Source organism: Ruditapes philippinarum, unplaced genomic scaffold (assembly GCF_026571515.1).
Source record: "Ruditapes philippinarum isolate M1 unplaced genomic scaffold, ASM2657151v2 ctg1875_1_1_1_1, whole genome shotgun sequence".
Taxonomy (NCBI): Eukaryota; Metazoa; Mollusca; class Bivalvia; order Venerida; family Veneridae; genus Ruditapes; species Ruditapes philippinarum.
Window position 1 is genome coordinate 202,539 of NW_026851580.1, and position 25,771 is coordinate 228,309.

The 25,771-nt window shown below is 34.1% G+C and overlaps 1 protein-coding gene across 1 annotated transcript in view; it reads right to left on the reverse strand.

Annotated features, from left to right (window-relative positions):
• Nucleotides 1-11,233: 11,233 nt before the first annotated feature.
• Nucleotides 11,234-25,771, reverse strand: part of LOC132750446 (uncharacterized) — a 33,369-nt gene continuing 18,831 nt past the window's right edge. Inside the window, exons 12-21 of the mRNA XM_060740471.1 lie at nt 24,265-24,343; nt 22,126-22,268; nt 21,309-21,557; nt 19,227-19,373; nt 18,427-18,603; nt 15,871-15,975; nt 14,902-15,018; nt 14,606-14,785; nt 11,763-11,965; nt 11,234-11,398 (exon numbers count right to left, since the gene is read on the reverse strand). Coding sequence (XP_060596454.1) covers nt 11,234-11,398; nt 11,763-11,965; nt 14,606-14,785; nt 14,902-15,018; nt 15,871-15,975; nt 18,427-18,603; nt 19,227-19,373; nt 21,309-21,557; nt 22,126-22,268; nt 24,265-24,343 — 1,565 coding nt within the window. The remainder of the gene's footprint in view (nt 11,399-11,762; nt 11,966-14,605; nt 14,786-14,901; nt 15,019-15,870; nt 15,976-18,426; nt 18,604-19,226; nt 19,374-21,308; nt 21,558-22,125; nt 22,269-24,264; nt 24,344-25,771) is intronic.

A 25,771-nucleotide genomic window follows, 5' to 3' on the forward strand; every position in this document is an offset into this window, starting at 1 on the left:
ACAGGTATATTTGAGGTTATAAAACGTTGTAAACATGAATTACTATGATATGTGTATGTATTTCGCTTGGAATTATCAATAGCACAAGAAATGAGAACTTTTAGCGAGAGCTGTTGTTTTTCATTGACTCCGTATTTATATTTTATTGTGTGCCAACAATATATTTACAGGTTCCTCTTTGAACGCCCTATCCTCCCGAGTGAGAACTCACGTATATCCGTGACATTTGGTGGCCAGTGTTACATTTGGGACGTTTTGGTGCGAAAACAGTTGAGGACGAACTCAGTTCGGGTGGATTGTCTCCCCGCTTGTATCAGCCAATGAGAATTGGGAAACCCTTCTTACGTCACACAGTGAATGTCAACAAGGAATTCCGTCCATCATGTTGTATCGAAAATTTTATATTTTGTTTTAACAATCAAATGAAAGCTTTCTAAAGTAATTATAGGCCTCTTTATTTAATATACAGTACTCTACATTGAAACACTAGTGCATAAACTCAACAGACCAGGATTTCTTTATTTTTCAACGTTGGATTCTACCTCTGGACATTTTGTTTACATTTTTATTGGAAGGAGATTACAGTGATAAACATTGACTTGAATGACATTAATTAGTGATTTAACCTTTAGATAGATTTATTTATATAACATTTCTTAAAATCCTTTGTAGTTACCATCTAAGTATTGTTCATTGTATATTTTTCTTCACTGTCATAGATTTCTACAGTTATTGTTTATATTTGACAGGTTGTTTGGCATTGAAGTTGTTTATATTGTGTGGAAGTCAACCATGGCACTGAGCACTACATTAACAGTTTAACAGATATCATTGCATAAATACATTTTCATTTTGGTAACTGGTGATTGGTGAGATAACCCTTTCATATCTTTCTTCTGGTCCCTGATACTATACTCTAGAAGCCATTTCTTTCCATTTTACCATCTGTATTGTCTTATTATTACTATACTCCTGTAAGACATCCCCACTTTAACAGTCCACTTTATTAAAAAGCTTGTGACATACTTTTGTACTATTACCTGATTAAAAAATAAAAAAAAAAAAAAAAGAATTTCATCTTTGGAAGAAATTTAATTTTGGAAGCTTTATTAATTAATTAATCTTTTGGCGGCTCACATACACTTCATAAAATTTATGTGTCTTTGGAAAATGTTTTGTATTAGGTGCCTGAGTATGAAAAAGTCAGTAATGTAGTCTTGTAGTGTAATGATAGTTTAGTTCAACTTGTTGGTACTTCTGTCATAACAGTGAAAGCCTAATAAATATCAAAATACAAGAAATACTATAAAATAATTGACATTTTATCACAGGGATTAGATACTCCTTTGATAAAATCTCTTATATTACTTAAATATTCTAGTCCGTGTAAAAAAATTGTTCCATTTATTTAAAATTGAACTGTTTTTGAAATAAAAACAAAACATTTTACAATTGCGGTGTACTTGCAGTGACAATTGTATTTTGTTTAGACTTTTCTCGGGTTATTGAATGCAGTTATCTGGAGAAGATTGGAAATTGAAGTAATTTTCCGCAACTATTTGGACCAGGTATTATAGTGTGGTACAATTGAATCTTTGTTGTTGTGAATTTTACAGTACTGGTTTAGCCAGGAAAGTACATGAAACATTGTGCTCTAGTTTAAATTAAATCAAGTGATTATTGAAGACATTTGGGAATAGCAGTCATATGGAAGTAGTGTGTGCTTATATTGTCTTCATTGTTATTTGAATTTCCCTTGTAAATTGTTTGGTAGGTGAAATCCATTCAATTTTATTACAAGTTTGATACAGTACTGGACTTGATATTTATATATTGCACACATTCTCACATTGGAAAACTATAGAAGTTAGTACAGTGTAAAGGAATTACCAGCATTGAATATAGTGATTGCATTTACAGACATTTGATTGGTGCACATAAAAGCTGCAAATTTGAAAGTTTATTTATGTGTTATTTATTTTGTTTGTAAAAAAATTTTCTATGGTGTACAATATGGGACATCATTTTTGTGTGTTTTAATTATTCATTTACTGAAGGCCTGAATTGTCTTTGGTAAATAAAATTCATCTGGTGTGTAAATTCTGCTAGATATACATATTACCATTACAAATTTCAGTTGCCATATTTGTGTATGGTGTACAATGTATGCCATCTTGTGAACAAAAATTTATTTTTGTGTATTACTTTGAGTTTATCTATTTTCATTTGAAAGTTTTTATTTGGAATAATATTTCAAGTAAAAAGTGCCCTTCATTTTATTTATTTTGATCAGTCTAAGTTGTTGTTGTGGATTTGTTGACACGTTATGTCAGTTATTATCAATATGGATAATGACGATACCACACCTAGAGGAAAAGATAGTCGTGATGAGTTAGATCTGGAATATTGTTTGAGACGTGTTTTGAGTTCTGGTTATACTGTTGATACAGTGCAACCTAGAACTGATAGACGTTCACTCTCCACTGATGCTGATCCTGATACACATACACCTATTAGGGAGTACCGACATAGACATCGTGATCGTTCTCCTCCTGTGTTATCTCCTCATAGGTTGCATTCTATTCATGAAAGTGCTTCGTCACCCTTTGTTGAAAGACGTCAGAGTCGTGTTTCTTTTCGTCCTGATTTCGATTCCACCCCTCTTGGCTCAAGCTTGCCCAGAAAATCTGATTATTATTCTAGGCCTGAGTTTGAAGGATTATCACAGTCCTTTCCCAGATCTGCTTCTCTCCCACCGCATGATTCTTATAGCAGCCCTTACAATTTTCCACCACAGAGACTTCCTAAATTACCTCAGTTTTCAGGGGAATTGAAGAAAGAAGATGTGGAATTTGTCGTTTGGAAGTATGAAGTCAACTGTATTCTCAAAAGCGGTATGTATTCCGAACATTCCATTTTGGAGTCGATTCGGCGTAGTCTGCGTGGGAAGGCCAGATCAGTTTTGTTACATCTTGGGGAGTGGGCGACTGTGGATGAAATCGTTCGAGAAATGGATGCAACTTATGGTAACGTGGCATCAACAGAGAGGCTGAAAGAGCAATTCTACTCTGCAAGTCAACGGGAGGGTGAATCAATTGTTGACTATAGTCTTCGATTGGAGCATCTTCTTGTTGATTCCCAAATCACACTTGATAGAAAGACACGGGATGACATGTTGAGGAACAGATTGTGGTCTGGACTAAGGAACCAGGATTTGAAGAACGCCACTAGGTACAAGTTTGAGGCGGAACTTGATTATACAAGGTTCAGGCGAGAGTTGCGACTTGTTGAAGAGGAGATGAAGTTGGCTCAACAAGGAGTGAAATCATCAGGTACCTTTACCAGGGATAGATCTTCCACTTCTTCTTTTCCTTCTAATTCTTCCGACAGGTCCAAATTGCAGGATGTAAGACAGTGTAGCACCTCTGTTGAATCCAAAATTTTACAGGAGTTACAGGATGTTACAGCTCAGTTGAAGACTTTGAACAGCAGAGTCACTCGCATCGAAAGAGACCTTGATGATGTCAAGAAAAATAGGTATAGGTCAGATGGGAACAGATGGCGAGGTAGAAGTAATGACATCCGAATTCAAGAGACAGAGCCGAAACCATCTCCAAGTTCTAACTCTACTACTCCATTCAAGACAGATAAGCCTTTAAACCAGCAGGCTCCTCCACCAAAGGGCCAGTAGGAGGACCGCCCAGTCAGAGAGGCCCACCAAGTATCCCTTTGGTTGGACATTCCAATGAAACAGATGTTCTTGTTAATGGATGCCCTGCTACAGCACTTTTAGACTCTGGTTCTATGGTCACAACTCTTGCTCATTCTTACTTTTCATCTTTGGATCCTTGTCCAGAGCTGTTGAGTATTTCTGATTTCTGTGTCAAAGGAGCAAATGATTCATCTATTCCTTATATTGGTTATTCTATCCTGGAAATTTCTGTTCCATGTCTTTCTTCAGATTCTGTTGTTTCTGTTCCTGTTTTGATAGTGCCTGATACTTCTTATTCCAAGTCTATACCTCTTATTATTGGTACTAATGTTACTAGCCACTACAAGAGATGTATTACCACACCAGAATCAGTTCCATCTCCATGGGGTGAAGTCTTTTCTTCTATTCCGGATAACACTGCAGTTCAGGTGAAGGCTTTGATCACCAGACCTATGTATATTCAGCCTTTTCAGGTTTGTACTGTTCCAGGTATTGTTCGTGGAAGTCATTCCATTAGACATGGTGTTACAGAGGATGATGAGAACTTGCACTCTTTCAATGTTTGCCCTCGCCTTGTTGAAGTTGACCCTAGTCGTTCCTTCTCTAAAGTTCCGGTTCGAATTTGTAACATGAGTGTCAGACCTGTTCGTATCATGCCTAAAAGTTCAATCTGCCTTCTTCAAGATGTGAACGTTGTTCGATCAGTTGACCCTTTGGAAGCCACATCGTCTAATATCAGTACTAAAGATATGTCTTTGGAAGATTTAGGAGTAGACTTATCCAAGAGCTCTTTATTACATGATCATCTGAAAGATGCTAAACAATTCCTCGAGAAATGGAAAGGTATATTTTCTACTGGCATCACAGACCTTGGCTGCACTAATCTTGTAGAGCATGAGATCAACTTGACTGATCCACAGCCTTTCAAGGAGCCCTATCGTCGCATCCCTCCTGGTATGTATGAAGAGGTTAGGGAACATCTCCAAGATATGCTTGCTGCAGGAGCCATTAGGGAATCCAAAAGCCCTTTCTCAAGTAACGTCGTCCTTGTTCGCAAGAAAGACAATTCGCTCAGGTTCTGCATAGACTTCAGAAAGTTGAATAGTCGGACAGTTACTGATGCCTACTCTTTGCCAAGGATTGATGAGACCATTGATTCCCTTGCAGGTTCCAAAATCTTCAGCAAATTAGACCTACGATCAGGGTACTGGCAAGTTGCCATGAAGGAGTCTGACAAGCCCAAGACTGCTTTTTCGGTCGGCCCACTTGGTTTCTATGAGTGTGAAAGGATGGCATTCGGACTAACCAACGCTCCCGCCACCTTCCAGCGCTTGATGGAAAGATGTATGGGGGAACTTCATCTTAAGGAGTGTTTGATTTATTTGGATGACGTCATCGTTTATTCCAAGACGTTAGATGAGCACTTTAAACGACTTGATGCTGTTTTTCAACGCCTCAAGGAAGCTGGTTTGAAGCTTAAAGGCAGCAAGTGTGAGTTTTTCCTCCCTCGTGTCACATATCTCGGTCATGTTGTTAGTGCTGACGGAGTAGAGACTGACCCAGAGAAGACCAGAGTTTTGAAGGAGTGGCCCGTTCCGAAGTGTCTTAAGGATCTTCGTAGCTTTTTAGGTTTTACCGGCTACTATCGTCGTTTTGTTCCAGGTTATGCTAGTATAGCCAAGCCTTTGAATGACCTCCTTGCTGGACACCCGACAAACACTAAAGGTAAGAGTAAGAAGGATGCAGCTACTTGGACTTGGAATTCAGATCAACAAGAGGCATATGAACAGCTCATTGAGAAGTTGACTACCCCTCCTATTCTTGGCTATGCCGATTTTACAAAGCCGTTCATCTTGAACATCGATGCAAGTACTTCCGGTTTAGGAGCGATCCTCTATCAAGAGCAGGACGGCCAAGAACGCGTAATCGCCTACGCCAGCAGAGGGTTACGTATTAATGAGCGAAATTATCCTGCTCATAAGTTAGAGTTTCTTGCGTTGAAATGGGCTGTTGTTGACAAATTTAACGATTATTTGTATGGTAACTCCTTCAAAGTTCGTACAGATAACAACCCATTAACGTATGTGCTTTCTTCCGCCAAACTAGATGCAACTTCACATAGATGGTTAGCTGCGTTAGCATCTTTCAACTTCACCTTACAGTATCGTGCTGGACGTTCAAACATAGATGCAGACTTTCTTTCAAGAGTTCCTAATTCATCTGAAACTGTGGTTTTCAATGACGCTGTCAAGGCTATTATACAAGGTTGTATGTATATTAAGGAATCGCCTGTTGTTGAATGTATTTCTATGAGTCAGAAAGTTGTTGATATAACTACTGATGTTTCATCAGACTACCTTAGTGATGTTGATTGGAAGCTGGAACAGTCAAAAGATCCTACAATTTCAAGGTTTATTCAGATCTTTTCCACTGGTCATAAACCAACTAGAAGACTTTCTTCACGGGAAACTGAATCTGTACGTCAATACCTTCGAGAGTGGCCCAGTCTTTTTATCAAGGATGGTATACTTTATCGTCATGGTCAGGTATGTAATCATCCCGTAGATCAGCTTGTTCTGCCAGACTCATTTAAGGATATGGTTTTCACCGGTCTCCATGACAATGCCGGACATCAGGGTATTGACAGAACCAATTCCCTCATTAAATCTCGTTTCTTTTGGCCAGGTTTGGATGGTTTTGTTGAAACTCGAGTACGGAAGTGTCCTCGTTGTATTCGGCGGAAAACACCTTTGTCAACTTCTGCAGGACTTATTCCAATCCATTCTTCTTATCCTCTAGAGCTTGTCTGCATGGACTTTTTGACCTTAGAGATGTCAGCAGGTGGATATGAGAACGTGTTAGTAATCACTGATCACTTCACCCATTATGCACAAGCCATACCGACTAGGAACCAAACGGCACGCACCACGGCGAAAGCACTTTTTGATAATTTCATCTGTCATTATGGTTTCCCTAGTCGCCTACATAGTGATCAAGGCAGGAATTTTGATGGAGCAGTTATAAAGGAGTTATGTCAGCTTGCTAACATCGCTAAGTCTAGGACTACGCCTTATCATCCCCAGGGTAACGGAATGCCTGAAAGGTTCAACCAGACACTTCTGAATATGCTAGGTACTTTGGAGGATAAGAAGAAGCTGAATTGGAAAGCTCATGTACCAGCACTTGTACATGCTTACAACTCAACTCGGCATGAGACGACAGGTCTGACACCACATTTTCTTATGTTTGGGCGCCATCCTCGCCTTGCATTAGACGCTTTCCTCGGGATCGACCCAGACATCTCTTTTCACACCAAGAAGCCAGCTGAATTTGTTGAAGGCTTAAGGAAGCGCTTAAATTTCGCTTACAGAGTTGCTAGTCGTGAGGCGAGACGTCAAGCAAAGCGACATAAGAAGCGCTACAATCTTCGTGTTCGGGAAGTACGCCTTATTCCAGGTGACCGTGTATTGGTGAGGAACGTTGGTTTAAAAGGTAAGTGTAAGTTAGCTGATCGTTGGAGTAAAACTATCTACATTGTAGTTGATCAGCCTAACCTAGACTTACCTATATTTCAGGTTAAGCCGGAAGATAGTGATGGTGCACCAAAGTTACTTCACCGTAATATGCTACTCCCGTTCATGGGTCTCCCACTACAGGAACCGAAACGACTGTCACATCACTCTCCCAGTAATGGCAGTTTTCAGCGAAATTCTCCTGTCAGTTCTTTTTCCTTTTCAGACACAGCAGCACCTAAACCTTCTGAGTCTTCGAGTACTTCCATTAAAAACTCTATTTCAGACAATCCATCAGTCGTATCCGCGGAATCCGATAAGTATGTGATTCCTGCAAGACGGTCAGGTAATAGTTTGTTAAGACCGGAAGCTCCACCTTTTACTCCACGAAGAACTTCTAGAGTAAGAGAGAAGCCACGCTGGATGACTGATGATTGGAATTTGAGTAGGAAACGATAGTACAGATTCTCAGACAGATGTCAAATTTGATTTTGTCATTTTTTGTAAATTGTTTAAATTTGTATAAAAGATGAGAACAATAAATTGTTTCAGTTGAGTTTTGTATAATCTTAATTTCAAATTGTCAGTGTTGGTTTACTGATGTTTGAGATTAGTGTTTATTCATATGTGTTATCATATGAATGTAGGGTTTCGTCATATATATTTGTATGTATGGTTTGTATTTAACCGATTTGTAAAATTTCTACAAAGAGATTTGACAAATTCTATTTACTCTGAAAGAGTTACTTTGAATATTGTGTAATGTGAAAACATAACACAAGTTCTACAGTTTTGTAGATGAGTCAGTGTACTAACGTGCATGGTTCACAATCCCAAAGAACGCGTTCACCATTCCCAACAGTGCTTCGGGCACTTTTCTGGTTGTTAATGCCTTACAGCATTTTCAAGCAGTATACATTACCTTTATGGGTAATTTCACTGTTAGGACAGAAGTACTTTAACGAGTCCCATGTCCTTAGTATAAGTTCTACTGTAGTTAGACAGTATGGTTTTTGATATATATGCAGGTATCAGTAATTTTTGTTTATGAGTTGAAAATGTCGGGACGCCATTTTATCCTTGGCGGGGAAGTATGTCACAGGGTCATTTTGTCCTTGCTAGAATACTCTGTAATTCATACCCATACTCTATATCATTCCCCTATCGTCTCTTTTTCAATCATTCATATCATTATTCAACTTCATACTAATAACTTCATTTGACCTGTAACACGTTGACGGGCCTCATTCACTTCATTTTTGAATTCGGTCACGCTAACCTTTACGCATGCGCACAAGAAATGAGAACTTTTAGCGAGAGCTGTTGTTTTTCATTGACTCCGTATTTATATTTTATTGTGTGCCAACAATATATTTACAGGTATATTTGAGGTTATAAAACGTTGTAAACATGAATTACTATGATATGTGTATGTATTTCGCTTGGAATTATCAATAGCACAAGAAATGAGAACTTTTAGCGAGAGCTGTTGTTTTTCATTGACTCCGTATTTATATTTTATTGTGTGCCAACAATATATTTACAGGTTCCTCTTTGAACGCCCTATCCTCCCGAGTGAGAACTCACGTATATCCGTGACATTTAGATATACATCAGTACATCAACAATATTAACGACATAGTTCTGCAGATCCACCAGATATTTTCGGACCATTTTGCATCCAGATATACGGAAGATTATAATGTATGTTGCCGTCTGTTTCTTACAGGAGTTCAAAAAATGCATTTTTCTGATTCAATTTCTGTCATAGGCTTACTGAATTCATTTTCTGGTCACTCCGTTCTTTTCTGCTGGAGTAAGATAACAACTACCATCATAGTTTTTTTTAAATATAATTCTGAAAAATGGGCTCGATGTCTATAAGTAATGAGGGTCTACAGGCCTTTCAAACACAAAAGGTAAGGACTCCGGGCATGTTGACAGTCATGACCTTAAGGGCTGAATTATGGAGCACTAATTGTGCAAATTCTCGTGTAATATGACAACAGATAATATTTGGACGAAAAATGTCACATTACCTCTGAAAAGACTTGAAACGAATGTAACATGTAATTAAAATGGAAACAAGGGTAGCCTGAAAACGGTTAATATGCCAGCTTATGTTATGTCTTGAATTTTTTTTTGCGTTCTAAGGTCTAGCGCATTTTACTCGTCATTCTGTCTTTTTTGTAGTAGTACAACCCCCTTCCCCGGCCTTGATCAGTACAACAGCAGTGCTAAGGATGATTTCTTTCCCACCATGTATGTCTTCTCCTGATACAAGTGCCTCTCCACGTAGTGATCTTACCGAAAGAAGAGAGAGAGAGAGAGAGAGAGAGAGAGAGACAGAGAGAGACATAGAGAGACTACAATAGTCCTTAATGAACTAAAAATATACATGTACATATGAAATCGACGTCTACTTCAACTATTTACTTACCGCAATTTTGCAGATGCATCCCCGACCTACATCCTATTATATAACCTGTTGCATCTTCGTCATATATACACAATTGAGATTTTCTTATCGTCATGTTATCTCCGTAACACTCATATAAGTCTTCATCAAATGCCACGGAGTAATCTATTTTTCGAAGTTTTGTTTGAGAATAATATAATTTATTCTTCAATTTATGTTACAATATAAGTATATATTAAATAAAATATTTTTATTGTAAATGGCATATAAAAGTTGTCGTTGTAGAAAATTTGTAAACTGATTAAAGCGTTTTGATAAGAATTATTTTTCATATGTCAGAAAACATGTATATTCTTTTATAATGTACTCATCAAGTTTTGATATTTAATTGGTAATCTAGATACTTTTACATTTGATTGTTAAGAGAAATTTGTGGTAGCGAAATGCCTATTGACAAAATCTTTTGATAATTCCTAAAATTTGGCATGTAAGAAAAGTTTACAAAAATAATATATCCAAAAACAAAACATACTATAAGCGCACAAAATCTTGTTTAATCTGATGTCAATCGGAACTGTTCCCTCCACCACGCTTAGATTAACATATAATAAATTTCCATCAAATGTGTAGTAGGTCGGCTCATAAAGAACCGTTTCATTTCCATTGCAAGATGCCAGTTGTTTGTGCTTCGTGTCGTGGTCTACTAAATATTTTATTCTACAAAAATAAGTTTATGAATTCATGACATTAATATATTTCTCAAAATAACATTTACTGTTTAAACAAAAATAATATAAAACAACGATCTTGACAGGCTAACTCGACAGGCTAAGTATGTTCATAAACGATATGCTAAGTGGAACATTGCTGACGCCCCTTTAACGTTCACATTAAGTTTTAAAATCAAAGATCTTGAATAACAAAAAAGATATAAAAACACATAGATTATACACCTTTAAAATAAATATTTAGCATTATACTTAATTTACCTGAAGTTATCTGATAATTTAATATAATATTCATTTTGACTGTAGAAACATCCCAATTTCTCCGATAAAACCTGAAGATAATTCACGTGACAAATGTTCTGTTTTATTTGAAAGAACAATAACAAACACTTGCAAACACACACTTACATGCTTGCGGGCTCGCACGCGCACACATACATACACACACACACACATACATACACACATACACATGCACGCACGCTCGCCAATTCGCTCGCACGCAAGCACTCCCACTTGCATGAATAAGGACATTAGATAGTTCTTTTTTATTTATTTCAAACTTATTTAAAAAAAGTAAGGCAAATCTAAACCCTCTTGTATTTGATAGCTATATAGGCCGTTTTGTTTCTATCTTGAAGACCCTAAATGTATTATAACTTTTTTTCTGATATAAAAGAGAGTGCATCAGGTAATCTGTTCTATTGAAAATCTTACAAATGTCATGATCTGTTATCTTTTTTTTTTCAGTAATACAATGTTTCCTTTACTTCATACACGAATGCAAACAGATGTTTTGCTCTGAATCGAATACTTTTATGCGTTATATTTGATAGAATATAAGTATAAAAGCTAACAAAAATTACCCGAAATCTTTTTGGAGTGGAAGAGAACCACTGGGATGATATGCAATGTTGGCTAACATAAATGTCTTGAGTGAGCATTGACAAGTTATATTAGTAGATTGCTTATATTTCAAGTCGTAAATTGATGCAGCGTATTCTGATAGGTGACATGTACTTTTGACCTATACAATGACAAAAAAGGAAGTATTGTAAAATTGTAGAGAAAATAATCAAGTGAAATATTTTGAATTCATTTTAAAGTGATAATATGACGTCTTTAATATAGAAAACATATAATTTCAGAGAAATTGCAATTTTATACTTTTGATAAATAATCTTTCAAATTAAGCAAATGATTGAAATACATTAAATAGATGGATACCAGTATCATTTTCATTATTTTTTGAAAATAATATAATGTATTTTGTAAGACAATTTTAATTTTTCAATCGATTATTTATGATTAAACTTAGTAAACCAAAGACAGGGTACAATGCTTATCGTAAGAAGCTAGAAAAGCAAATAACGAAAACATCTTTGACTCACATCAATCGTGCAACAACTGTTGTTCCTAAAAACCAAATCGTGAAATAAACCCCGTAAAGTTAAATCCAACGGAAACTTTTCCCTGGAAGATAAGGTTTGTATAACAGCAAATTTGGGATCCCAATCTAAATTTCTGATTTCCATTGTGATTGATCTAGATGCCTCTCCTGTTAATCTATAGTCACAGTACACATTTATACCGTCTGAAAATAGTATTGTTTTTCAAGTTCATGTTACAGTAAGATTAAATGGCATTTACTTTAACTCGATGTGTATTTATTTTTGCATAACGTCAGATACAGCACATACAATTCTTCATGATATCTATGATATCTACATACGGTTTATTTCATTACTTTAATTTAATGGCAAGGATGTACGGCGCTTAAAAATGATCTGAATATATAACCGGCGCCACGGTCGGTCCGAAACCCGAATAAGGTCAGGCAACTCTACCCTGCAGTGCTTACACTTAAGACGGAAACAACTACAGGGAATACTACTTCAACTAGTAGAGCTAGAAAAGCAGGATAGAAAGGTTGAATTGTGAGGTTAACAAGCCGATAGCAAATCTCTTATCACCAAAACTAATTACACGAGTTGGCTGCTTGTCTTTTCTTCGGACAGAGTCTGCAAAGTTAATGTAATTTTATTGTGATTACTGCTCCCGAGAGATCACACTTTGGTTAAAGGAAAGGTCAGCTACCTTATACAGTAAAACCTCTGAAAACAGAACTCTGCCCGGACTTGACTAAAAGTCCGGTTTTCAGAGGATTCCGGTTTTCAGAGGTTTTCTAAATTTATTGATCATTATGATGTATTTGAACACTGACTTGGTTTTAATCATTTTAGATTACTTATCAAACCTTTTTTCTTAGGTATATTTTAATATCTTTTTTGCAACAAATATCTTGAGTAATTTTATTATGTATATTCATAAATATAATTCAGAAAATAAGAAAATAAAGCAACACGTCTTAAATTTAACTTTTCCGGTGGCTTTTGAGATATGTAATAAATGGAGTTTATTATTATTATTTTTGCATAAAAGTAATGCCCAAATAATGGAACATTAAGATCAAAATTCCAAGCAAGCAAAATAAGAATCATTTAACAAGAGTTTCCCATTTCTATTTTTTTTGCATTATATATATACAAAAATAACCTCAACAAGTTCGGAAAAATCTTAACTATACAGTGATTACAATTATGATGAAAGAGCTAAAAATTAATTGCCTATAAAAAATTAACAAACATTGACAAGTGTGTTCACCCCTGCAACAATAAAACAGGTAGTTGAATATGTCAACTGTTTTGATAAAGTTTTAATCCCAATTAAAATACACAGAAAGTTGACTCTTAAATTGCTGTCCGATTTTCAGAGTATTTTTTATGCATGTTTAACATTAGTAGTCATAGAAAATCGTCCAGTTTCGGAATTCAGACCGCACACTCCAACACAACTGCAGGGTATCCTTCAAGATATTTGGGACAAGGAGGATATCCCAGATGATTAGAAGAGGGGAGTCACAGTCAAGCTGTCATAGAAAATTGAGTTGGGAGACTACAAAAACTTGTTTGGCATTACTTTTCTTCATCTTACAAGTAAGGTATTTAGCCCCATCATATAACATCGTAGTACAGAGGCCGTATGAGAACTATTACGTCAGTTAAAGGCCAGTCTCAGGAAAATATAATCCGGTAATGACAAATTGTATGTAGACGAATTTTAAAGACGTAAAGAGAATGGAGGAGCACACTCTATGGTGTGCTTGTTGATTTAAGGAAGGCGTTCGACAGTCTACATTATGACTTACTTTTGAGGTTCCTTCGTCAATATGACATCGCAAAGAAATTGATTCATATTATCCAATCCCTCTACAAACTATTTTATTACCTGTGGTATTAAGCAATCAAATCAGCTAACTGATCCCTTTGAGGTTTAAATGGAATATATCAAGACTGCATTGTGTCGCCCTATCTGTCAAATCAACTGGACAAGGAAGAAAATTACACAAAAAGACGGGGTTTACAGAGAACATTGATGACTAAGACTATGACCTTGGGCTCCTAGCAAAATGGCACCAATACATCCAAAAGTAGTCAGAGTTCATCAGTAAATAAACAAGCCAGTTACGTTTAACAATCGACACTAAAAAAACACAGGCCATAAGGATAAAAGCAAACAACAGCAACAATCCAATTTTGATAAGAAAGCACAAGAAAAAGACAAAGAAGTTGATACTAGGATTAGCGAGTCAAACCAGGCATTGACAATTTGAATTCCATATGAAGATTTGCATCACCATTAAAGGACTATTAGATTATATTTTGATATTCATCATAAACTCACATAAAGGTCTTGATCTTCAAACAGCCATATTTCAGTGTCCTGTACAGATCAGAATGCAGGAATACATCATTTACCATTGCCAATGAATCTCTTTGATGAAATCCCAACATTTATCTTTTGGCACAATTACATTTTAAACGAAGAGGTGCACAACCAAATATAGATTTCAACCATAGCAGAAGCCATCCAAACAAGACGCTTGCGATGGTTAAACAGACACTACAAATGCTTTATAACTCGCTGCCTACGCCTGCTCTTCCATGGAAACCCAAGGGAAAACGGAACAAATTCCTGCCAAGAGAGTCATCGACAGTTAGGTCGGTTACTAAGATAATTTTATAATGAAAATTTTTTAATCCAACTCCCGACCATAGATACCATTCGCTTTGTCTTTGCACGGGACAAAAAGCAACAATGTTTGATTAATAATTATTAAATAATATCGTTATACATAGTTTAAAACTCAGAGGAATATAAATGATTTACGTACCTATAAGGTATTGACCCGACTCATGATAACCTATTTCCCACAAATCCCCGCATGTTAAAACGTTGTTATCCGTACAATCACTTTCATCACTACCGTCTTGACAGTCACGCACTTTGTCACAAACCAGTATATTATTTATACATCTGTCAACATCGCAATGGAAAGAGTCTCTACAAGACGCTTAAAAAAGAATAAAGCTATCTTTTGAATAATTAATTTAACTTTGATAAGTGTGAGAGCAAAGTCATGTCTTCATGAGCACGTTTGTGAAATTCTAAAATCGCATGATGACTTACCACATTTTATTTCGTCGCTACCATCTAGACAGTGCGGGACTGCATCGCAACTCTTGTTGTAAGGAATACATTGCTTGTTATCGCATACATATTCATTCAGTCCACAATTTCGAAGCTCTACGCATGTAAAGATAAAAACTTGTGTGTATTACATATTTACTAGAGTGTTATGATTGATAAGTTATAAAATTGTAACTCTCTAAGGTCCTTGATGTGCATATACACAGTTACAATATAGCTATAGCTGGATAATTCAAAATGTCTTCGTTGGTATTTGAACGCTTAGTTAATATTTCAAAAGGGAAAATTCAGAAAACTCTTGTGTCGATGATCTTTAATATGTCAACAATACAATTTCAAATGGATTTTCATATGAAACATTATGCCAATTTTATTCATTGATTTACTTAATCGTTATTCATCAATTGTCAAGTTGGACTGAATTAATTATAAATATCAAAAGATTTACTGTTATAATGGTTGTTGACCAACGATTGATATTATAATGTTTAAAATAAAACATAGATCTGTCAAAAATAAAACCATGCCACTGGGCAATTTGATTAGTCTAAAACCGAAGAAACATTATCATAGATTTACGTTACCAAGTGAGAGAACGTCACATTTGTAAATGCATACCGTAGACATTAAGTTGATGTGTTCGTTTTTAAAAGATGTCAAAGTCTTAAAAGCTTTCTCTTATAGTTGTTTAATACCAAATAACTGCGTTTTAACTTTTAGTGATGAAACCGAATTTCAAGTCAAAATAAATTTCACCTTAGGAAATAAATTTCATTCACATAAATACTTTTACTTTTTTTGTCACATTCGACATTTAATATTTCAGTTCATTTTACAGAAACTGCATTCGATTAAAATGAGACATTTTCTTTTGAACGACATATAAATCCATCAAGCAAAACACTTGATACAATTAGAAAAGAATATGATAAGGTTTGCCAACTTTACCACAGAATTCATCCTCTGCATAAGTGCAATCTGGTTTAAAATCGCAGACTTGACCTAATTTTATACAGCTTCCATCAGCACAAGCAAATTCGTTTTTGTTGCATCCTAGTATATTAAAAATCAATGTATAATACTTTATAAGTATTGAAGTCACAACAATAAATATATACATCAGAGAAAGTCCGTTTTTTGAGTTTCAAAACGAAGTGCTTCATTTTATTATTCATTGAATAATAACCATTTAAATTAAGGTGTTGTTATAAACACATAACAAGTTAAATATTTAAACACCGGCAGTAGGATTTTTGTTAAAGTCAGTAATTTAAGTTACACAACTTGTGAAATATGTATACAGTTTAAAAAGTAAGGAAGGGCCATATCTAATGCAGGAACAAAGGAATTCTAACTTCCTTTGATCTTGCATAGTTACGTGTTGTGGCGATCAAACATGAACATTTTATGTACACGAGGTCACAAAAATTGAACTGTGTGTATATTTTGAACAAAAGTTCGAAGAACACAAATATCTCCCCTCTTCATACATTATGTGACCTTTGACCTACTGATCTTAAAATCAATTGGGGTCATCTGTGCATGATAATCAACTTCCCTACCAACTTAAATGATCATAGGACAAAATATACTGAATTTTTCATCAAAAATGGTCTTGACATTGTATAGTCATAACATATTCGCACCCACTTTAATTGACATTGAATGAATAGGTTAAGTTTAATGGGGGAAATCCTTTAGTTAGGCATTTTTCTATATTATTTGCTAATCATTTTCATCATCACCATTATAAATGTGAATCTTTTGAAATAAATTTATACTTAATCATAAATTTGCGATAGAATTAACGTAATGTCACTTTAATATATATCTGATACATTATTAATACATTTACTTTGACTTCATAATGACGTGGATATTCATAGTGATATGGAGTTCGAACCTAAATGTTTCTTCATCTTTTTTGTTGACAACTTTCCAAATGCGATTTAAAAATTCTACATCTTTATTTGATAATTGAATTGATAAGTTCTTTAAAAGAACGGCTAGCTTGCTTTAATCAAAATGCTTTTTAACAACTCATAATTACTGAATAAACAAACAAACAAAAAATGTGGGGGCCATGGAAGAGTTTCTCCACATGGTGTGGCCTGGATGCAGATGGGGTATTGAAAATTAATACCAAACCGTCTGTATCTGAACGTTCTTGAAAAGAACACATATAATTTTAATAAATCACTATTTTTTAAAGTTATACTTCACGAGGCCGGCGTGTCATAATGCTAAAAAGACCATCTAACGAATATTGCTTTACTATTCGATAGGATCACCAAAATAAAAACATAAACAAACTATTAAATTTTTTATATCTCAATATTTTCGATGCTTTATTAATGTACAGGAAATATTATATTATATTTATGACATACCCGTGGCGCTTTTGCGACTCCGTTTAAATGATAATGCATGGCCGTGCATATATTTTGACTTGACGTCATTTGCTTTATACAAATATAGCGTTCAGTCACGCTAATTGTTAGCGTTATACTATTGGTGCGTAAATTAAACGTTTCTTGTTCAATTAAAACGGTCTTTATTATTGGTATGTGATATAAATGAGTATTACATTCGTGTTTATTCATTACTGAATTTGCTAAATTCGTTGAATAAAATAATATTATGAATGCCAGTGGCTCGCATAACATGATTTTATCCAACTGATTAAAACATTCAGTATTTAACTTACAGACCTCTGTATAAACTGTTCTAATGAATTTTAAAATTGGTAGAAATTTAAAAGGACTCCACTAAGGTTTTTTGACATAATGGGACTGAAAATATTTTTTCAAGATAAATGTACCATTTGATGTAGGTTTAGACCACTAATCTTTGAGCAAAATTTCAGATCATTCGCGCGCTTCGTTTTTCCAGAATAATTGTTCAAATTGCAAAAAAAATGACCCAAAATGAAAAGCGTTTATTTATAAACACTTTTTACTCAAATTGGGCTAAGAAAAGCATAAAATACGATTTTCAAGTGATTTTAAAGTATACTTCTTAACTATCTTTGCATGTATTTCTGTTTAAAGTGCCCCAGCTCATTTATGTAAGAAATTCAAATGTTATGATTTTAGGCTTTTAAACATCAGTGGAGTCCCTTTAATGAATCTGATTTCTAACGGACGCCGTAGGCAATTCTGTTGCATTATTCTGCACTACATTTATAACATACTTGCTAATTTGTATTCCAAATTATATACAGTAAAAAAAAATTGGGCGACAAATCTACAAATTAACTCAAAAATAATAATTCATTTACGCTAACTTCCGATGTTTTAAAACGTTTACGACTAAAATGAATCAGCAATTTGATGAGTTATGCTTATTAAAATAAGTTTTATGGTCACTCACCAATAGTTTATTTTCCTTTTTACCATTTATTCACTTTAAATTGATTTTAAAGGATTCAGCTAATTGATTACAATATTACGGGATACACAGATGTGCAATGAAATTACAAAAATCTACTAAGGCTCATATTACCTGCATTTTTTCGCAAACAATCAATTTCATCAGATGCATCTAAACAGTCTATTACAGCATCACATTTTGCAGCTATGGAAATCCATTCCTTACTTCCACATTTGAAATAGGATCCTTCTTCAAGTCTCACAGGAAAATTTGTCGGAAACAATTCAACGTCTTGCACAAGGTCATGTTCTGAATAAGAGTAAATTATTAAATAGATATGCTTTGTTATTATTGAAACATATTCGTCAACACAGTTCGAGTTATAATTTCAAGTGTGTTCTTCAGTATCTTATGATATTATGTCAGTGTATAAGGAAATACGTGTACAAAACAACAACAACAACATCAACATTAAAAAACAACAACAAAAAACAGCATCATGTCATTCTTTTTCAATGGAGTTATATAAGTTTGAACTGGTTATCACATGGCAGATTGATATGTGATTTTACAATAATGACTGTTTAAATAACTTTATATTTAATAAAGAGCTTTAACGTTTGGTGTTTATTTGAAACAATCCGTGAAATTCCGACTGTAAATCAAATTCAGGTAGTCACTTATGAAACTTTGTGCATTGTATTTGTTTCTTTCTCTTTTTTCGTCAGTGAATACTTGTTGATTTTTTATAAGAAGTCGTTATTCAAAACATCTATAAAAAATTTTGATAAGTTTTTAAGTGCCGCATCATGCATGTTTCACACACAATTAATTATGATGAATCTGAATAAAAAAGAGCATATTACATTACTTATTTGTAAAACATCGCGCATGAAAAACACAGAAATACTGATTAATTATGTAATTCCTACTGTTTATAGTGCAATTCATTTCGTCGGTTTTGTCTTCACAATGGAACGTTTTATCACATTTATTCACCAGTGGTATATGGCGTCCCGTAGAGTTGCATGAAAAATGGTCACCAAAACTCTCTGTTATGACAGACACGGGATCGGATTCTTGAAACATTATAAACATGGGTGAATTTATATGAAATGGTTTGTTAATGTTTAAAAGATACAGTTTTGTTTATCAAATGATTTTTAATCAATAAAAGAAAAATTCATCATTTGATTTGTTTCTTGAATTTAAATCACACTTTCTATCAAGTTAATTTAAATATATAATATTATTCAAAATGTATAAGATAGAGAGAGAGAGATTGAAAGTGAGAGACAGGGAATAAATTCATTTAAGAGAATTTTTAAAAACATGAAATGAAAATCAAATAAAGAAGGTTTCAGGGTGACATCTTTCAGTGAGACATCATTGTGCATTAAAACACCCATATTTTGCAAAAAATAACCAGATGTTTTGATCTACTCATGCAAAAAAGAAACTGTATTCTCCTGTAAGATAAATTGTTTATGTCCGTTCAAAATTATACGTTATATGTTTTAATGGAAAATTGTCTTCAAAAAATACGTCTAGCTTGGTTAACTTGAGGTGTATCATCTGCTTTCAAGTAATACCAAAATCAAGTCTGTAATAAACCGATTAAGAATTCTATTCTTATTTAAATAAAACCTTGCACAAGTAACTTCATGTTAAATATGGCTGGTAAACCCTCAGTTTTTAAAAGTGCAGTAAAGCAAATCTGCTATAACTGTTTAATGATATTTGATATATTTAAGGAAATGACATCAATCTGACTTAAGTTCAGATCTACTTAATTCTTACATGTGGATCTGATATCCACCTTAGATTTTTCGCCTTCATTCAGATTCGGATTTCCCGTGTTTGCTAATTTTAGCCATCCAATTAAATCGTTCGTTACAATAGGAATTAGAAATTCTGTTGTTGAAAGTGTAGTGATTACAGAGTAGGCCATCAGTAACTTTATATTTACTATTATCAAACTAGGGAACACATAGAAGTCGTTCCATATCAAACTTACTAACAATTGTTAATTATGTTTCTTGACGACGCCATGTTTGTCCAGCGCAATATATTTAAGCCGTGATGATTACCTTCTCGATATTTGTTTTTCAGCGTTTAAAATAGAAACAGAGTCACTTTCAAAATTATAAAAGGTCACCGATGATCGGCTGTTTGTAGAAGTGACTCGGTATTTTGAGATGGTCAGATCTAAATGCGGAGCGTTATTTAGAGCTGATTTTAATCAGATTGCAATGAAATATAATAACAATGGGCATGAATTAATTAATGATGCCTGTAAGTATGTTAAAAAAGCTCCATCGTTACTGTCAAAAATTTATAAAGTCAATTTTCTCACTGACAAAAATGCTAGGCTTTCATTTACTCTGATAACAATATCACCATGATATCAAAAGGGTCATCTAATACGATTCATGGAAATGGACAAATAACTGTCAGATGGATAACTTCTTAAAACGAATAAAATGCGCTCAAAAAACTGAAAATGTTTTTGCAATATGACTGTCACCATTTTCTTTAAATATTATAAAGGAGATTTTACTCATTTAAATTCAATTCTATATGTTATTCTGCAAAATCATATTAATGTTCATCGCCAATATAACATATTTACAATGGCAGTACAATACCAAATACAAAGAGAAAAGCATGAAGTCATATTAATTATTTTAAACAAATTCGTGTCGAAAATAGCAAAACAATAAGATACTAAAGATGGTCACCAATTTGTTCATTGGCCATGCATTGCGAAGCGATTCACAAGTGTCATCGATACATGTAGAAATGGATTATGTTGAAAGGTATACCTACAGAGGATTAAGTTGAAAGAGTTTAGAATTGGATTAAACATCAGAAACGTTGCATATCAGTAGGAGATAATTTCGAAGGGTTAAAATAAAAAATTTAGAAAATATTTGTTCTTTTGTTAAATTATTTTACCATATTACATCACATATTGACCCACCCTCGTTTATGTTACCCTTAACAATACGTACGTGAGAAGAAGCATGGTTCCCACGATATCACAGTGTTATTCACATTGCAACCAAATATTCCAGAGTCAGAGGGGTCTTCACATAAATCAGAATTTATGTTAAATAAATCCCTGTCTTTATCAACTACCAAATGACTATTTTCTGTTAAATTACTCCATCTTTGACAAGCCTTTCCAGAGTAGGAGTAATTGATTTCATTTTTGTTTTTCTTTGACAACGAGTTGCACATTCCTTGGTTAAAAACGTTTACTGTAGAAGAAAGAAAAAAGTTGCATTTGTATCAAATTTCTCTAAGAGGAGTAGTCTGAACAAGCTTCCGTGTAGCTGGCAACACAAATATCATTAACAGACCAAAACACCCTTTTCATTCAAGGACCATAACCCAACCAAACATTATTCAAGCTGTACGAATGTAAGTATATCTGTAGTTTGAGAACGTGAGCATATTTCTTTTATAAGAATGCGTCATTTTTCTTTTGTGCCTATTTCTTCACTAGAATGCGTGCACATTTTTTTTACTAGAATTCGTACATATTTTTTCTGTTCTAGAATACATGAAAATGTCTTTTACAGAAATGTTAGTTAAATGTTAAATGTTAGTCACCATTTACTTAACAAAAATGTATATATCTATTTTATAATGAAGACATAGCTCTTTTTCAATTTCACAGACTGTGAACACATTCATTTTAGTCAAATGTGTGCTTATGTCTATCAGAATGTCTGCATATCTTTTCCATTTCTTTTTATTGGCATTAAAAACATTATAGAAAGTTTAAAAAGATTTGTGCTGGAGTGTCAACATAAAATATATTACATTTTCCTTTTTCTTCTTCAGTCTGGCAGATGAAATAGTCTGCAAGTTCATTTTTACAATCTTCTGTCTCCCATGTTCTGTCCGTATTAAATGACCGGAAGTTTGTCCGAGTGCAGTCTCCAGCTGATGGCTGACCAACTGCCCTGAAATGTTTTGATGTTTTTAAATGAATGAAATGGGATGTAATTTAAAAGTCATTTAATTAAACATCGACCGTCAAAACTACTTTGAAATATAGAACTTAAAAAAGTATTTATGAATAAAAAGTAAATAAGAGGAAATAAAATAACAACTTTTCTCTTTTCTACAAAAAAATTAAGCTGGGGTTGCATTGCGGAATGTAAGTCCAGTGTAGCATTATCAGGTGAGTATAACGGGTGACAAACTTCATAGATCTCAAATATAGCTGACCTGTCAGCGGTATGACGCGTTTGTCTGGTGGAATGTCTTATTCTAGATGTTGTTGTACAGGGATGGGCACTTTTTGCGAAATGTGTGTGCGAGGTCCAGGAGTAATGCCTGTTTTTTTTCACATTCTTAATATATGTTTGTTCTCGTTCTCGTTTGTAATCGCGCAGGTTTTGCCTGTGGTGTTGGATACAAAGAAATGTCTTGGTGGCTGAAATTCGAACCTGTTTTTCTTCTTCCATTTAGAACCAAACGAGCGCTCAAATTCGATATTTTCTTCTAAAGATCAGTTAGCATCCACTAATCGCTTGTTTTACTTATCCTATTCTACTCAGACACTTCTCTACATGTGTTACGAATATCTCCCTCAATTACCTCTTTTGTTGTCTCGAGAACGTTATGCGTTTTAAGTCTAAAATCACACAATTGAAAAACAAACAGGCTTCTCAAGACACCGCTGTACCTGTTAGTACATTTAAGTTTCTTGCAAGTGACTGCCGGACTGCACACCGAACTTCATCGTTTTTTGTCTTCTTTTAACGCCGTCATTTTCAATAAGTTGTTGATAAAAGCCACTATTCAAAAATGCGTCTGATCAATATGACATTTTTAAATTTAAAATCTCCTTAAATAACGTTAAACAATCGTTGCCGTAAACAGACGATACATTTTAGCAATAAACGTTTACGTGACAGAAATAATGTTTATTGAGCACACAGATGCGTTTCTTTGGGTTGAGCAGTTTATGCACACATCGTACATAAATGGTACACAAACAAGGACTATTAAGGAGGCTAATATTACATATATCTAGAATAACTTGAAATGTTTTAACCGGCTATAAAATATATTTCAAGGTTTGGACAAAACTTAATATAATATATTCCTTAAGTTAATAAATCCGATTTGCCTGTAATAACATGCATACATTAAAAGATTCCTCTTCAAAGTGAGACCAACTACACCAACCCGACGTCAATCCATAATGTCCCCACTTATATGTTAAAACGTTTAAATTGCATCTGTTGCAAAACGGTAGATATGCCCAATTTAGGAAGAATTTCTCATATCTTCAACATACAGAAATGACATTCAAGCATGGAGAGCTGTGGCGCAAATTACCAACTAATAAATATATCTCAAGATGATTTAAAAATAAATCTGTATAATTAATAAATAAATAAATAAATAAGATAACTGATTGATAATCGTGAATTTTATGGAATTTTCATACATTGCTGAGTACAATACTGGCTTCTATTGGACAAGCACACAACTGATAAACCAATATTGGACGAGGCCCTTGTCGAATATGATATGTTTTGCAGCTGTGTGAATCAATATTGTTCTAGACAATATCTAATTATCTCTTTTTATACACCACTATATTCTAACTTTGTTACCATATTACAATAAAAAATATATAGATTATCTTCTCTTAAGAAAATGAATATGAGGCTAGATGGGATGCTATATGGACTTTATATAAACGTTTAAAATTCTGAAAATAACAACAAAGCTAAATGGAGTGTGATGGACCTTGTGGACACTGAAATTCAAACCAAAGCTAAATTGATAAGATTGGACCAAAATATATTTTACTACAACATCACGTGGTGTAAATGCAGAAAATGCATTGGTTATAATTAATAAGGCGCAAAATAAAAATAAATAGTACACGCTTGTTGATTTTATCATTTCTCATAATGTAAATGTTTAACTGTTACCTACCATGCAATAAAAGTGACTTCATGACTGTTTACCCAATAAAATCTATTCTTTTTATCCGTATCAATGCTCCGCAATAACCCTAAATACAAAAAAAAAATATTAACTTTAAAATATTAGCAATTTTATCAGATCAATATGATGTCAGTGCATCTCTTTCCTAAAATATATACAAATAATTTTGTTAATTCATCACACCCGGTGACGTCCCACCTAATCTCTATCTGAAAGAAAATTTACGATTATACATATCAACGTAATAAGTAGCTTATCAAGTAAAACTTTGCATGAATCTTTAAGGGCTTCATAGTAGTAGCACAAGATTACAGATTTTAAATTTTGCTACTTTCAAAAACCGTAGGATCATAACCGAACCTTTGTAGGTATTTTATCCTATAATGCAGAGAAAATATCCAGCTTGCTGACAGGAGGTTCTGTTGAAATGGTCATTAATAGTGCGTAGGTCTTGGTCATCCAATAAGAAATGACAAAAAACTAATGACAAAAAACTAAAATAACTGAATATTATACAAAAAAAGAGCATTTATTAAATCTGAGTGTTTGCTACAAATTTTAGTTTGCATTTATTGAATGAGCAATGCAAAACATTATGTTAAATCTAGAAAATTGAAATTTCGTTTAATATCTGTGACTTACCTACAAGTAGAATTTCCGTGACTTATTTCGTGCTTTCTCGGGTATAGGACATACCAAAACAATGATTGCAGGTCTATCCAAAGCTTTACAAAGAGTACTTATGAGAAATTTTTTAACCCTCGTCGTAGTCTATGATATGGCCACATAGAAACATTTACGTACAATTGAAAGGATATCTTATTTTAACAGCGCCACTTTGTTGTGAAAACACAACATTTGTGACAATAATTGACAAAAATAACTTGTGTAAAAAGTAAAGCAAAACAAAGCAAACTGAATCAGTGTTGCTGCTTGTTGCCTAGTGTTCAAATGGAACAGATTTACAACACACATTTTACACATACATCATGTTTCAGAAGTTATTTTTAAAACTGACGAAACCGATTCCAAATATATAAATATTTGCTAGTGCCCTTACAAATCAAGGTTTCTTTCGACACAATTAGAGGTCTGAGCAATGTTTGTTAGTTTGTCTGATTTTATTGCGCACAAACACAGCAAGATTGCCGATATATTAAAGATGACGTTAGCTTACTTTGTGTGTAAGAACTTTTAACACAACACTAGAGGTCCAAACCACCTCACCTTATGTGGTAAGACATGCGTAGACTCCAATTATTCGAATTCATTAAGTCGACTCTGCGGATTACACAGGGATAAAAGGTGGTGACTGCAATTCTAACGACTCAACCATTAAAGTTTTCAACCCTTCAGCCACAAAGGTTTGACCGAAATATTATAAGGTTTGAAATGGGTAATAAATAAATAAATTCACTAATTATTCCCAATTTAAAACACATTTCTAGAAACAGAATCATTTGTTTATTCTTTTAGTTTAATTTTGGAATCACAT